General features: G+C 39.1%; 1 protein-coding gene and 1 non-coding gene across 2 annotated transcripts; both read left to right on the plus strand.

Annotated features, from left to right (window-relative positions):
- Window positions 1-6362: 6362 nt before the first annotated feature.
- LOC101345533 (cytochrome c oxidase subunit 7C, mitochondrial) lies at window positions 6363-9140 on the plus strand. The gene is made up of 3 exons (XM_004375012.2): window positions 6363-6551; window positions 7518-7661; window positions 9106-9140. Exons 1-2 carry the CDS (start codon window positions 6477-6479, stop codon window positions 7632-7634), a joined length of 192 nt encoding a protein of 63 aa, XP_004375069.1. The 5' UTR covers window positions 6363-6476; the 3' UTR covers window positions 7635-7661; window positions 9106-9140.
- Window positions 8933-8995, plus strand: LOC111820291 (small nucleolar RNA Z39). Its single transcript, XR_002823846.1, has one exon. It is a non-coding gene; the product is annotated as a small nucleolar RNA Z39 (small nucleolar RNA).
- Window positions 9141-11925: the final 2785 nt, after the last annotated feature.

Raw genomic sequence — 11925 nt, forward strand, 5'->3', positions numbered from 1 at the left:
AAACAGATATTACAGCTAAATGCAATATCTCCCTCTAGAGTGGATCTTGTACTGGAGGGTAGAAAAAAAATGTCATAAAGGATATTACTAGATCCACTTACAAAATTGGAATATGCATGGTAAGTTAGATAAAAATATTGGATCAATATAAATTCATGAAGTTGATATTATACTATGGTTATGTGAGACTATCCTATTCTTAGAAAATACACACTAAAGTGTTTAGGGGTCATGTGACATGATGCTGTAATTTAGCCTTAAACCATTCAGGAGAAAAATTATTTGTACAAAGAGAGAGATAGAGTAATTACAAATGATAAAGCAAATGGAGTAAAATGTTAAGAATAGGCAAATCTTGTTAAAGAGTATATGGTTGTTTATTGCTCTAGTTTTATTTTTGCAACTCTTTGTAAGTTTACAATTATTTGCAAGTAATTTTTTTAAATAAAAATAATAAGGAAGGGGAGAACCCAGGAGTTCCACACCCGCTTCTAGCAGTGGAGGAACACCATGGCTGTATCAGAGCATAGCAACCCCAGGTCAACTAGGTAGTAAAGAACAAGAGGGAGTTAGCTAGTGCAGGCCCAGTCTCAAGCCTTGGCAAGTATCTTGACTTGCCTGAGGAAATTTGAAATCCAAAGTTGGATTTGTTTAATGGCTCCAAAACCAACACCTTCACATCTCCTAGAAGATGATAGGGATGTTGTAAAAGGACAAGTTCAAACGGGGTCCTCTGGTTATCAAAAATTACAGGACCTGACTGTCTGGTCTGCCCTTCCACTCCCTAGCTGTGCAGCTATCTCTAAGACCTAGAAAATAGCCTGCTTCATACTTCATCTGCAATTTGGAAGGTCTACTTAGTTGCATGCACTAAGATATGAGATCATGGAGAACACAGACATACACCATACACACACAAACACACACATACACATACACACACACTTGAGTCTACAGTGACAGATGAATTGAATTTTCCCCCTTTCCTTTAGGATGCCAGCAACATATATTCCAAGCAATTCAAAAGGCCATAGTGTGCAAACTTAATGAGCAAAGGCTTTTGAAATCAGATGAAATTTGGTTTAAGATCCATTTCGACTACTTACTAGCTGTTGAGGCTCCAGGGAAGTTGCCTTATCTGTAAGGATGGTAACAGTGATACTTCCTTCATAGGATTATTATGAGGATCAAATGAGATCTTACATGTAAAGCCCATGGCAAGAACAGACAAGAACTGTCTAACACTACCTCTTATTAATGTATTTAAAGGGTGTAAATAAATTTAATTCTATACTAGGGACCACTGGCCTCTGTTAAAGAAATATCTGCCACTTTAAGGGAACATAATATTTTTTATCCATTCATGTAACACAAATTTATTGAGTACCTATTATGTAATAGGATAAAGATGATTAAAATGCAGTCCTTTTTCTTAAGAATATATAGTCTAATAAGGAGACAGAGACATATCCCTAACAAATTACAATATTTCAGATTACTATCATAAGAATATTATAAATCAAATTTTAAATAATCTTGAAAGAAAAACCAATTCCTTTTAAGGTTTGGGAAAGCTTTGTCATAGAGTAAAAACTCAGAGACTCTGTTAAAATAAAAGTGAAGTGATTTATTGAAAGTTCAAACACAGTTTGAAGTAGGAAACGTTCAGCCTCAAAATATGAAGGCAATGCTTCAAAAAGCTGACTCAGTTACAGGAGTTTATAAAAGCAAAAACCTCAAGTAAAGAGGTACAACTAAAATGCTTTTGATTGGCTCACATCCACAGGGTTGGTTAGAATAAGGTTGTGGAAAAGTGCAAGCTATTGCAAGGGGGTTAGAAAAACGTGCTTCGAGGTGGGTAGAGAGGTATCTTCTGAGAATCGGCTTAACCACTGAAGTTACATGCTTAACACCTATGCAAGTCATAATGATCATTATTGCAATCTTGACCTAGCTACCAAGCTTTCTGAGAACTGCAAAGCGGAGGTAATTTCTCAGAAACCGTCAAGCTGTCAAAATGGAGTCACATCTGCACTTTAGGCAGTAGCCTGAACCCAGGCAAATGCCTCGAATTTTAGAATGCTCTTCGTCAGTTTCTTAGAGATAATAACGTGCATAGAGTTTTGAAGACAACAACGAGAAGAAAAAAAAAAAGAAAGAACTGGAGACATTCTGAAAAGAGGAAACAAGATGAAGTGTAGATATAGTTGGTCATTAAGTAAGCTATTTTTTTTTTTTTTTGCAGAACTTTTTCTTCTAGTGAGTCATCACTAAATCATTCAGAAGACTAGGAGAATGTTTCCTAACTCCAATGGCCTCCGTACGATCACATTTTTTCTTTTTCTTGAAACTAGATTTTTTCCCTACAAATCTAAAATTTCAAATAGAAGTTATCAGAGTCCTGACTTTCCTACAGTAGCAGGAAGTTCTAAAAACTAAAGATCAAAAGCAACTTGTTCACTTGAATTTTGCAATGTAGGATGGAAATTCGTAATTTCTTCACTAAGCGATTTACTTTAGATAAACTTGAACCTAGTTCTTAAAATCTAATACAGTAGCTGTTGAAAGGAGTGACAAATACTGCACTTTAATTTTTAGATATACTGTTTTATATAAGTTTTATATACTATAATTTCAGTCTCCAAAGACTTCCTTGGGTCTCACTCTAGGATATACATCCTACTCACTACATAAAATAATTAGATTTTATTCCTAAAATATAACTTTGGAGTAAACCTCATGTCCCTAAAGATGTTTTCTATTTTGTACCAATCAATTCGTGAAATATCTCATTTCTCTTAAAACCTATTTTATGGTGAAAGTGTATTATACTGAACCAGAAGTTTCTCTAGGATGATTCTCATTTTTCTTGCTGATATTATGACATGAATGTAGATTGTTAGGCTACCTGTGTAAGAAATAGTGCACGATACATACTCCAGGTTTCTATTGCTGTGTAACAACTGCCCCCAAAACTAAGTGATTTAAAACAATTTATTTTCTTCTGCAGTTCTGGGGGCTGCTGGGCTCAGCTGAGAAGTTCTTACTTAACATTCTTTATTTAATTATAGGCAAATCATGTGTGTGACTGGAGTCACCTGAGGGCTTCTTCATTCACATGCTGGTGCCTGGGCTGGGATAGCTGGAACAGCTTGGGGCTATCTGGGTCTCTCACTCTGAGTCTCTCCTTCTCTCTCCATATACTTCTCCATATGGCTAGCCTGGGCTTCCTCAACTCTGGCAGTCTCAGGGTAGTTGAACTTCTTACATGGCAGCTGTCTTCTCCCCAGCAAGCATTCCAAGTTGCCTGAATAGACACTGCAAAGCTTTGATAAGTTAGTCTCAGAAGTCTTAGAATGTCACTCTTCTGCATTATATCGGTCAAGCAGGTTACTAAGATCAGAAGGAGGGAAGGTGGCATATTAACAAAAATGATTTTTAGAGAATATTTTGAAATAATTAGGATGTGAAACACTAGGATGTGCTCTATGGCTGATAACTTGCCATTAATACAAAGGTCAGTAATCACGCTAGGATTAAGTGATTTAACCCACCTTGGATCCCATTTCAATTTACCCCCTAACCCACAAGGAACATCAAAAAGCTGCAAAGTGCATTTCTGAAAGCATCCCACACTCCCCAAAGTACTACTGCTGCTACAACAGCATCAAATGGAACCACTCTGTTTCCAGACTTTGGATGTTTTGATGTATTCAGCACACTTGAGCTCGACGCATGAAAGCTAGAGAATTATCACAGATGCGTGCTTCGAGAAAAAGATGTTTATTAAGCTAAAATAAATATTGTAATGACAAAACAAAATTTCCAAATCCACAGATTAGTGATGAGACACTGTGTTCCCCAGAGGGCAGTTAGTGGAGGGGCTGGTTTCTGTAAAAAAAAGTAGCTGTTACCGCTATGTGTCTGTTCCAGTCATTTGTTGCTGCATAACAAACTACCTCAAACTTAAAATGTTTAAATAATCCATTTTATTATATCTCACAAATCTGTAGATCATCATCTGGAGCAGGCTCAGCTGGGCAAGTCAGCTTTACACAGTGTTAACTGGGGTCACTCAGTGATATTCAGCTGGTCACTGGGCTGGGCTGGGATTGAGGGTCCAAGATGGCTTCACTCACATGCCTGGCACCATAGGGCCCACCCCTTGTCCATGGAGTCTTAGGGCCTAATCTCCAGCAAAGTAGTCAAGCTTCTTACATGAAGGCTTGTGGGTCCAAGAGCAAATGTCTCAAAAGACAGGAAAGGAAGCTGCCAATCTGATAAGGCCTGGCTTGGAAACTGGCACAGTGCCACTTCTGTCATATTCTCTCATTCAAAATAGTCACAGAGAGTCTGCCCAGATTCATGAGGAGGGGACATAAAAAGTTTCCCAATTATAGTTTAATACATAAGGCACTGAATGTGACTTTTAAATAATTGAATATTATATATATTATATATATAATTACTGTGGAGTCAACTCTGACTCATCATGTCAGAGTAGAACTGTGCATCATAGGGTTTTTAATGGCTGATTTTTTGGAAATAGATCACCAGGCCTTTCTTCCAAGTTGCCTCTGGGTAGACTTTAACCTACAACCTTTCAGTTAGCAGCCGAGCATGTTAACAGTTTGCACGACCCAGGGACTGAATGTTATATATTCCCTATATATTGTGTGGAGGACACTGGTTATAATGTGTTAGACGGGTCTCCACTCAATCAGAAGTTATATATAGAAATTTAGAAAAACCCATTGACATCGAGTCAATTCTGACTCATAGCAACACATAGAAATAAAACTTATTAAATCCTAAGTCTTTTTTTGGCATGGCTTTCTTTTTCATAAAGGAAATTAAAGTATACAATATGTACCTAGTTTTCAAAACAAGATTTAGGTCTTATTTGACTTTGTTCACTACTGCTGTATAAATGAGCCATCTGAGGCAATGTACATCCTCCCACAGATAAATAACACAGGTTAGCAGGGACCTCTCATAATCTAACCTATTACCATTTTCCCAGTGTTGTTTATCACTGATTTCCTCTTCTCCATGCCCTCTAGTAAAAGACCACCAGGAATACACCAACAATTGAACAAACTGAATTTATTACTAGCGCCAGAATGTGTTGGTGTAGTAAGGAAAAGCACATACCTTGAAAAACCTTGGGGCATCTAAATAAGAAAGGGTTAGAAAGAAGTTATAGGATTTAGGCTTATGGATGGTGATTTGGGGAGGGTTTGAGGAAATGGGCCATTGCTCTCGATTGGATGCTGTCAGAAAGCAGGGGTAATTCTATGATTTGGTAGTTTAATAAAAAATCTTAATTAGAAGTAGGAAAGACTAGACCAAGGCTGTAATTTCTAAAGAAGTGGAAGTCATCTTATTGTTCATAAGAGTGGGATGTTTGGAGCCCTGGTGGCACAGTGGTTTTAAGAGCTACGGGAGCTAACGCTGCCAACTTAAAGGTCGGCAGTTCCAATCCACCAGCTGCTCCTTGGAAACCCTATGGGGCAGCTCTCATCTGTCCTGTAGGATCACTATGAGTTGGAATCAACTCCACGGCAATGGGGTGTTTTTTAGGGGGATGTTTGGTCATTTTTGTGTCTTGGGAAATGTTCATGTTTTGTCTGTGTTCAGACATGATTACTTAGGTGTCCTGTGTTCTTGACCCATCGCAGTCACGGAACCGTCTTGTCTGCTGTTGATGTGTTGTGCAATTGTTTCTGTTCAACAGGAGAACACAAAGGCCTGGCCTAGGCTAACGCCAGATGTCAGGAGCTGCTTTTCTCTTCCACTATTTCAACCGACCTTGAGTTTTCTCTCCCCTTTGTCCCTCTTTCTGTTCTACTCAGTTCCCTAAACCTTCATAAATCCTCCCTTTGGCATTTGAATTCAATTTTCTCTCTAACATCCTTTGTGCTGCATGTTATATTTACGTGTTTACGCTTTGTCTCCTCGGATAAGATCACATTACACAACTATCAGCGCTTGGCGCTGTACTGCAAATCATACCGAGGAAACACTCACTGAAAAAAGAAAAAGGAAAGCTTTATTTTCTTGTTCGATAAACTAAAACAAACCGGGTTGCTTCTCTAGATTCAGTAAAACTGTTTCTGGAAACAGATCGAAGAATCCTAGACCTGAGCTTAAGAAAAGAACTCTAGTTCGAAGCACTTAGTCACTTTTGATAAGAAACAACCTAAACTCTTAAGCATAGGCCCCAGAGCGGGACTACATTTCCCACAATCCTTCGGGGCTTAAAAAAAAAAAAAAAAGGCGCCTCAATGTTCTGAACTACACTTCCCACAATCCCTGAGCACGCCTGTTAGTCTTGTTTCCCGAAACCACTGCCCCTTTTCCCATCTTCCCTTTCGGTCCTTGCACACCCGGGAACAAGGTCGTGAAAGCAGGAGTTGGTACCGCCATTTCTTCCGCCCTCGGTCTGCACTTTCCGCAGAGCCTCGAGCAGCGCCATGTTGGGGCAGAGCATCCGAAGGTTTACCACATCTGTGGTCCGAAGGAGCCACTATGAGGAGGGCCCAGGGAAGGTTAGTGTGTTAGGAGCCCGGCTTGCTTGGAGGAGGGGGCACTTGACTGCCAATCGCAGAATCCGAAGGCCACCTACGGGCTCTGGAAAGGGAGATGGCAAGCAGGGAACTCGGGTTGAGATGCAGACTAGTAGTCCACTTCCCCAAAGACCAGGCAGAAAACTGAGGACCCCGGCGGCCCACCGTACTTGCTGAAGGGAATGAGCAGGTAGAGCCAAAGGCCCTATGTATCCTATCCCCCTAAGAACGTCTGGAGCACCCGGGAGACGCGGCTTGCAGGTATTACGGCCTAACGTCGAGCTTGAGGTCATCGGACCGGCAGTGAAGGTCATTGGGAACTGATGAGAAAATGAGGGCCTGTGATTGTGGATCTGGCCTTTTCTAAGCAGTTTACTAGATAGGAAGTACTAACCGTCCTCGGTTGCGGTTTAGATTTAACCTCTCGTATAGCTAACTTAAATCGGGTGATTAGTAGTAATTGTTTGAGTGTTATGTGAGCCCTGTTAGGGAAGGGTGGAGAAGGGGTGTAGAGGGTAGGACTGCTTAGTTACGAAAAAGTGAAACTTCCTTGGCAGTGCATTTATCACTACTGTGTTTCTTTACTAGGTGGCAAGTTTCCAAGGATAGTAAAACAATGCATTTTGTTTTTAAAATGAGTACTTGGGATAATAATTTTTTTTTCGATTTTCTAAAGTAGAAGAGTAGACTTTGTTTCTCACAGTGTTACACCTAGTCCTCGAGAGTGACTTTTTTTTAAATGAGATATTTTTTTATCTTCTAGCGCTGTGTGTCATGAAGGTCATAGGATTTGAAAGACTGTTTAAAAGGGCCTCTGGTATATAGCATATATAACTGGGTTCTACAATAAAACTCTTTCTAGCATGTACTGTATGCTTATTTTTTGATATATAAAATAATTAGGTGACTTGAAGTTCTGTTTTTGTTGTTTTTCTCTTTTCCCAACAGAATTTGCCATTTTCAGTGGAAAACAAGTGGCGGTTACTAGTTATGATGACTGTATACTTGGGATCTGGATTTGCTGCACCTTTCTTTATAGTAAGACACCAACTGCTTAAGAAATAAAGATGTTTAAGTTCATCCATGATACAGGTAATTAATGGATTTCTAATCATCATAAAACAGTGTTTTCCCGTTTATTCCTTTTCAAAGAAGTAACACCATAAATACATGGTTGTGTGGAGATGGGTCCTGAAATGAAGTTTAAGTGTGGCATTGATGGAGACAGGTTATTCATCCTAGAAACAGATATTTCTTGGCCTACGTCATAATAGCTAAGGTTTATTGAATACTTTCTGTTTGTGAGGTGGATGAATGATACTAGCACTCTCTGAAACACAAAGATATTAAGTACATTGCTGAGGATACCATAGCTAATGATTGGTAGACCGGGATTCTTACCCAGGCAGTCTGATACCACAGCTCACACTTTTAACCAGGTAAAAGTACTAACAAGCTGATTTATGCTAGTCTGTCTTAAACACTCAATTCCTTTTGTAAAGTGGTCACTGTGCTCCTTTCCATTTTTTAAAACCCAGGATTACAGTACAGAAAAGTTGTGAAAACCACCAGGAGATAAATGTTTCTAGTGCTCCTGGATTCGTATCAGTCCCAGGTGCTGATGCAAATGTAAATCTATGCCTGATAACTTGGCTATCTTGGCAAAAGTCTGATTTTTAAAGTTACCTTTCTCATTAAGGCAGGGGTTCTCAAATGGAAGTGTTTTTGCACCCCAGGGGATATTTGGCAACAAGAGGGTTGCTACTGGCGTCTAGTGAGTAGAGGCCAGGGATGCTACTAAATATTGTTCCAAGCTCAGGATAGCCCCCTCCCAAGACAAAGAATTACCTGGTCCAAAATACCAGTATTGCTGAGGTTGATTTCGAGTTGACTCTAACTCATGGTGACCCACGTGTGTCAGAGTAGAGCTGTGCTTCATAGGGTTTTCATTAGCTGAATTTTTGGAAGTAGATCTCTGGGCCTTCCTTTCAAGGTGCCTCTGGGTGGAGGTTGCTCTGGGTCATTCTACATCCCTTCATGGAACAAAATAGCTGCCTAAGCCGGCTTCAACATAATCATCTTTCAGTTAGCAGCCAAGTGCATTAACTGTTTATGCCACCCAGGGACTCCAAAACCTGTATTAAGGTATCTGATCAAAGGAGTCTTCTGTGCTGGGGGGTTATCACATTCCATGTGCCGGAAATAAAAGATTTAATTATGGTTAAGTTTTTCTCCAAGAATTTCTACAGGAAGCCCTGTAAGATGATTGGAATAAATTCCAAAATATACATTGGAGAAGAAAGACATTGTTGTAGCGTAGAAGGGAAATGATTTATCCAAGGCATGAATAGGAAAAGATTTTGGTGCATATGATGAAGCAAATCAGTATGAATGAAGTCATGATACTGTAAACGCTTTCTGATGTACCACACAAACTGATGGCCAAACTTAATCAAACTGACTTCTGTGAACTAAATGGGATTTTTATTTAATTACAGTAAGGAGAGTTTTTGCTTTTTTTTTTTTTTTTCCTCAGATAAGAAGAGGAGCATTCTAAGAAGTCCAGCCTCTGAAAAATGGATCAAACTCTATTGAAATCATATAGCATACTGATTATGTTTGTAAATAAACTTCCTACATGAATGTTAATGCTTCTTATTCTGTGAAATATATAGTGTGCTAATTGAGCATGTACTTAATTTTTATTTTGGTAATATTCCAGTATTGGTTTCTTGATCAAAATATGTATGTGGTTTAGTTGGTTCCTGGTCTTAAATTGTGTGATTTCATTTAATTTTTTATTCCTAGGTCAGGACTTTGTTGATAACTTATGATATAAAAGAGAAAAACAAACTTGGCTTTGGGTGTCCTATAATTATATATACGTAGTCTTTGCTAAGATACCCTCTGCATTCATGTATCATTGTTTTGTGATTGTGCAGTGATAAATCAGGTGTCATAGTTTTGCTATGGGAACATTAAGGTTTTCTGCCTTTGGAAAAAGTAGAAGCAAGAGTGTTAAGTGTTCAACTGATTTTCAATTCTGAGTTCAAATCTTTCCTGTGCCATTGTGTTGCAAATTTAACTGTCTCAGTTCTCTTGGATGAAATGGGGATAGTACATATGTAAATCATTAAGCTCTTAACTAACAGGTTGGTGATTTGAACCCACCCAGAGGCATCTTGGAAGACAGGCCAGATGATCTGCTTCCAAAAGGTTGAAAACCCTATGGAGCAGTTCTACTCTGCACACTTGGAATTGCCATAAGTCGAAAGTGACTCTATGGCAGCTGGTTTGTTTTTTTGGTTTACTACCTTTTAAGGTTTTGAGGTTCTGTAAATTATATAAAAGCACTTAATTTCTAGTTTAATAATTTTTAAACATGTTTTCAGGTTTTAAATGCATCAAGAATCAAAGAATTTATTGTGCAGCAGACCTAGCTAAATAATTTTCTAATTCCTTAAATTTGTCTTCCTAAGTAAGTATTTGAGAAAAGTATACTAATGACAGAAAAACCTTAGCCTGTCCGGTAGTAAGAGCAGGAGTTGCTTTCCCATAAGAAAACAGGCAGGCTGGTTCTGAGTACATATATATTGTAAGTAGTAGAGGCCACACAACTGTATAGTTTCATACAGGCATCTGATTCCATTCAGTGTAATTTTTTTCAAGAGAATCTGGACTTTTAAGTGTTGGCTTGGGTTTTTAAAAACCAGTGCAGGAAAAAACTTAAAAAATGTTATAGTTTCTGTAATTTGTATATATGCAAATAATTTTTCCTACACTGGTTTTTAAATAATAGATAGATCTAACTTTAGTTGATCAGGTGTCACCTTCTTAGTAAACATTCCCCTACTGATTTCCTCCACATTATCATGATGACACACATAACTCTTCGACACCCTATTTATTCTTGAAGGAAAGCATGCATTAGTTTACATTCTGGCAATAGTTCCTTGCTTTGCTTCAGAACAGCATTTTGAAAAGCACTGGATTAAAGAATTAGGGGATTTTAAAACAGTTTGCACTTGGCTACTAACCTAAAGGTTGGTGGTTCAAACCCACCCAGTGGAGCCACAGGAGAAAGGCCTGGTGATCCACTCCCAGAAATGTTATTAGGTGTCATTGAGTTGATTTAGACTAATAGTGATCCCATGTAACAGTATGACTGCACCATAGGGCTTTCTAGGTTGTAATCTTTACAGGAACACGTCTCCAGGCCTTACAGAGCTGCTGGGTATACTCAAACCGCCAGACTTTCAGTTAGCAGCCGAGTGCTTAATCTCTGTGCCACCAGGGCTCCTTTCCATAACGATTACAATGAAGAAAACCCTGTGGAGCGGTTGTGTAACGCATGAAGTAGCCTTGATCAGATCAACTTGATAGCAGTGAGTTCATTATATAACAAAAGGTAAAACTCAACTGACCTCCATCTTCCTCGTCTGCCTTCCTCTGCATGTTTATCCTAAGCTATTTATTATAAGATGGCTTCTACATTGCTAGGCATCCCATACAGATTGAATATCCAGCAACCAAAACTACTGTTTGTTTCAAGGGAAGAAAATTCTTAGAAGCCCATCAGCAACTATACTTCACTAGTCATTGGCCAGAAGGGTCAGATAAACACTGCTAAATAGAACACTAACAAGGGGCATGGCATCACTGTCATTGGATTTGATGAGTTAGGATTTCCTCCCAAGCCTTAACATGGGAAGAGTGGACACTGGAACAAATCAGGATGTTACAGTAAGGGAGAAGAAAGTGGGCATCGGATAGGCAAAGGACAATGCTACCTACAACTATATAGTCTAAGAAAATAACTCGTTATAGCTATTATTACAGACCAGAAGGAAGAGCTCCATGCTCTAAACATCTACATTAATGCAGAGAAAAATTTTTGTGGATATGTAAGTGATTTATAGTTGATTTTGGAGAAAATTTTTGAGCATTTGAATATGGGTACATATGGGATCCTTAGCTAACCTGGTAATCACTAGGGTTTTTCACAAATATAACAGTTCTGCTTCTGTGCATATTAAAAAAAAAAAGTTGCCGTCAAGTCGATCCCAACTCATGGTGACCCTATAGGATGGAGTAGAACTGCCCCATAAGGTTTCCAAGAAGTGGCTGGTGGATTTGAACTGTCAACCATTTGGTTAGCAGCTGTAGCTCTTAACCACTGTGCCATCAACACCCCCGCCCCAAAACCAAACCCATTGCCGTCCAGTCAGTTCCAACTCAGCGACCCTATAGGACAAGGTAGTACTGCCTCATAGGGTTTCCAAGGAGCAGCTGGTGGGTTCAAACTGCCAACCTTTTGGATAGCAACCGAACGCTTAACCACTGCACCTTGAGGGTT

The sequence above is a fragment of the Trichechus manatus genome, unplaced genomic scaffold, assembly GCF_000243295.1.
Source record: "Trichechus manatus latirostris isolate Lorelei unplaced genomic scaffold, TriManLat1.0 scaffold00032, whole genome shotgun sequence".
Taxonomy (NCBI): domain Eukaryota; kingdom Metazoa; phylum Chordata; class Mammalia; order Sirenia; family Trichechidae; genus Trichechus; species Trichechus manatus.

Bases quoted from the DNA above. Each gene is read 5' to 3' on its own strand.
- LOC101345533 (XM_004375012.2), top strand. From the start codon at position 6,477: ATGTTGGGGCAGAGCATCCGAAGGTTTACCACATCTGTGGTCCGAAGG. The intron at 6,552-7,517 runs GTTAGTGTGTTA...TTTTCCCAACAG, and splicing joins ATGAGGAGGGCCCAGGGAAG to AATTTGCCATTTTCAGTGGA.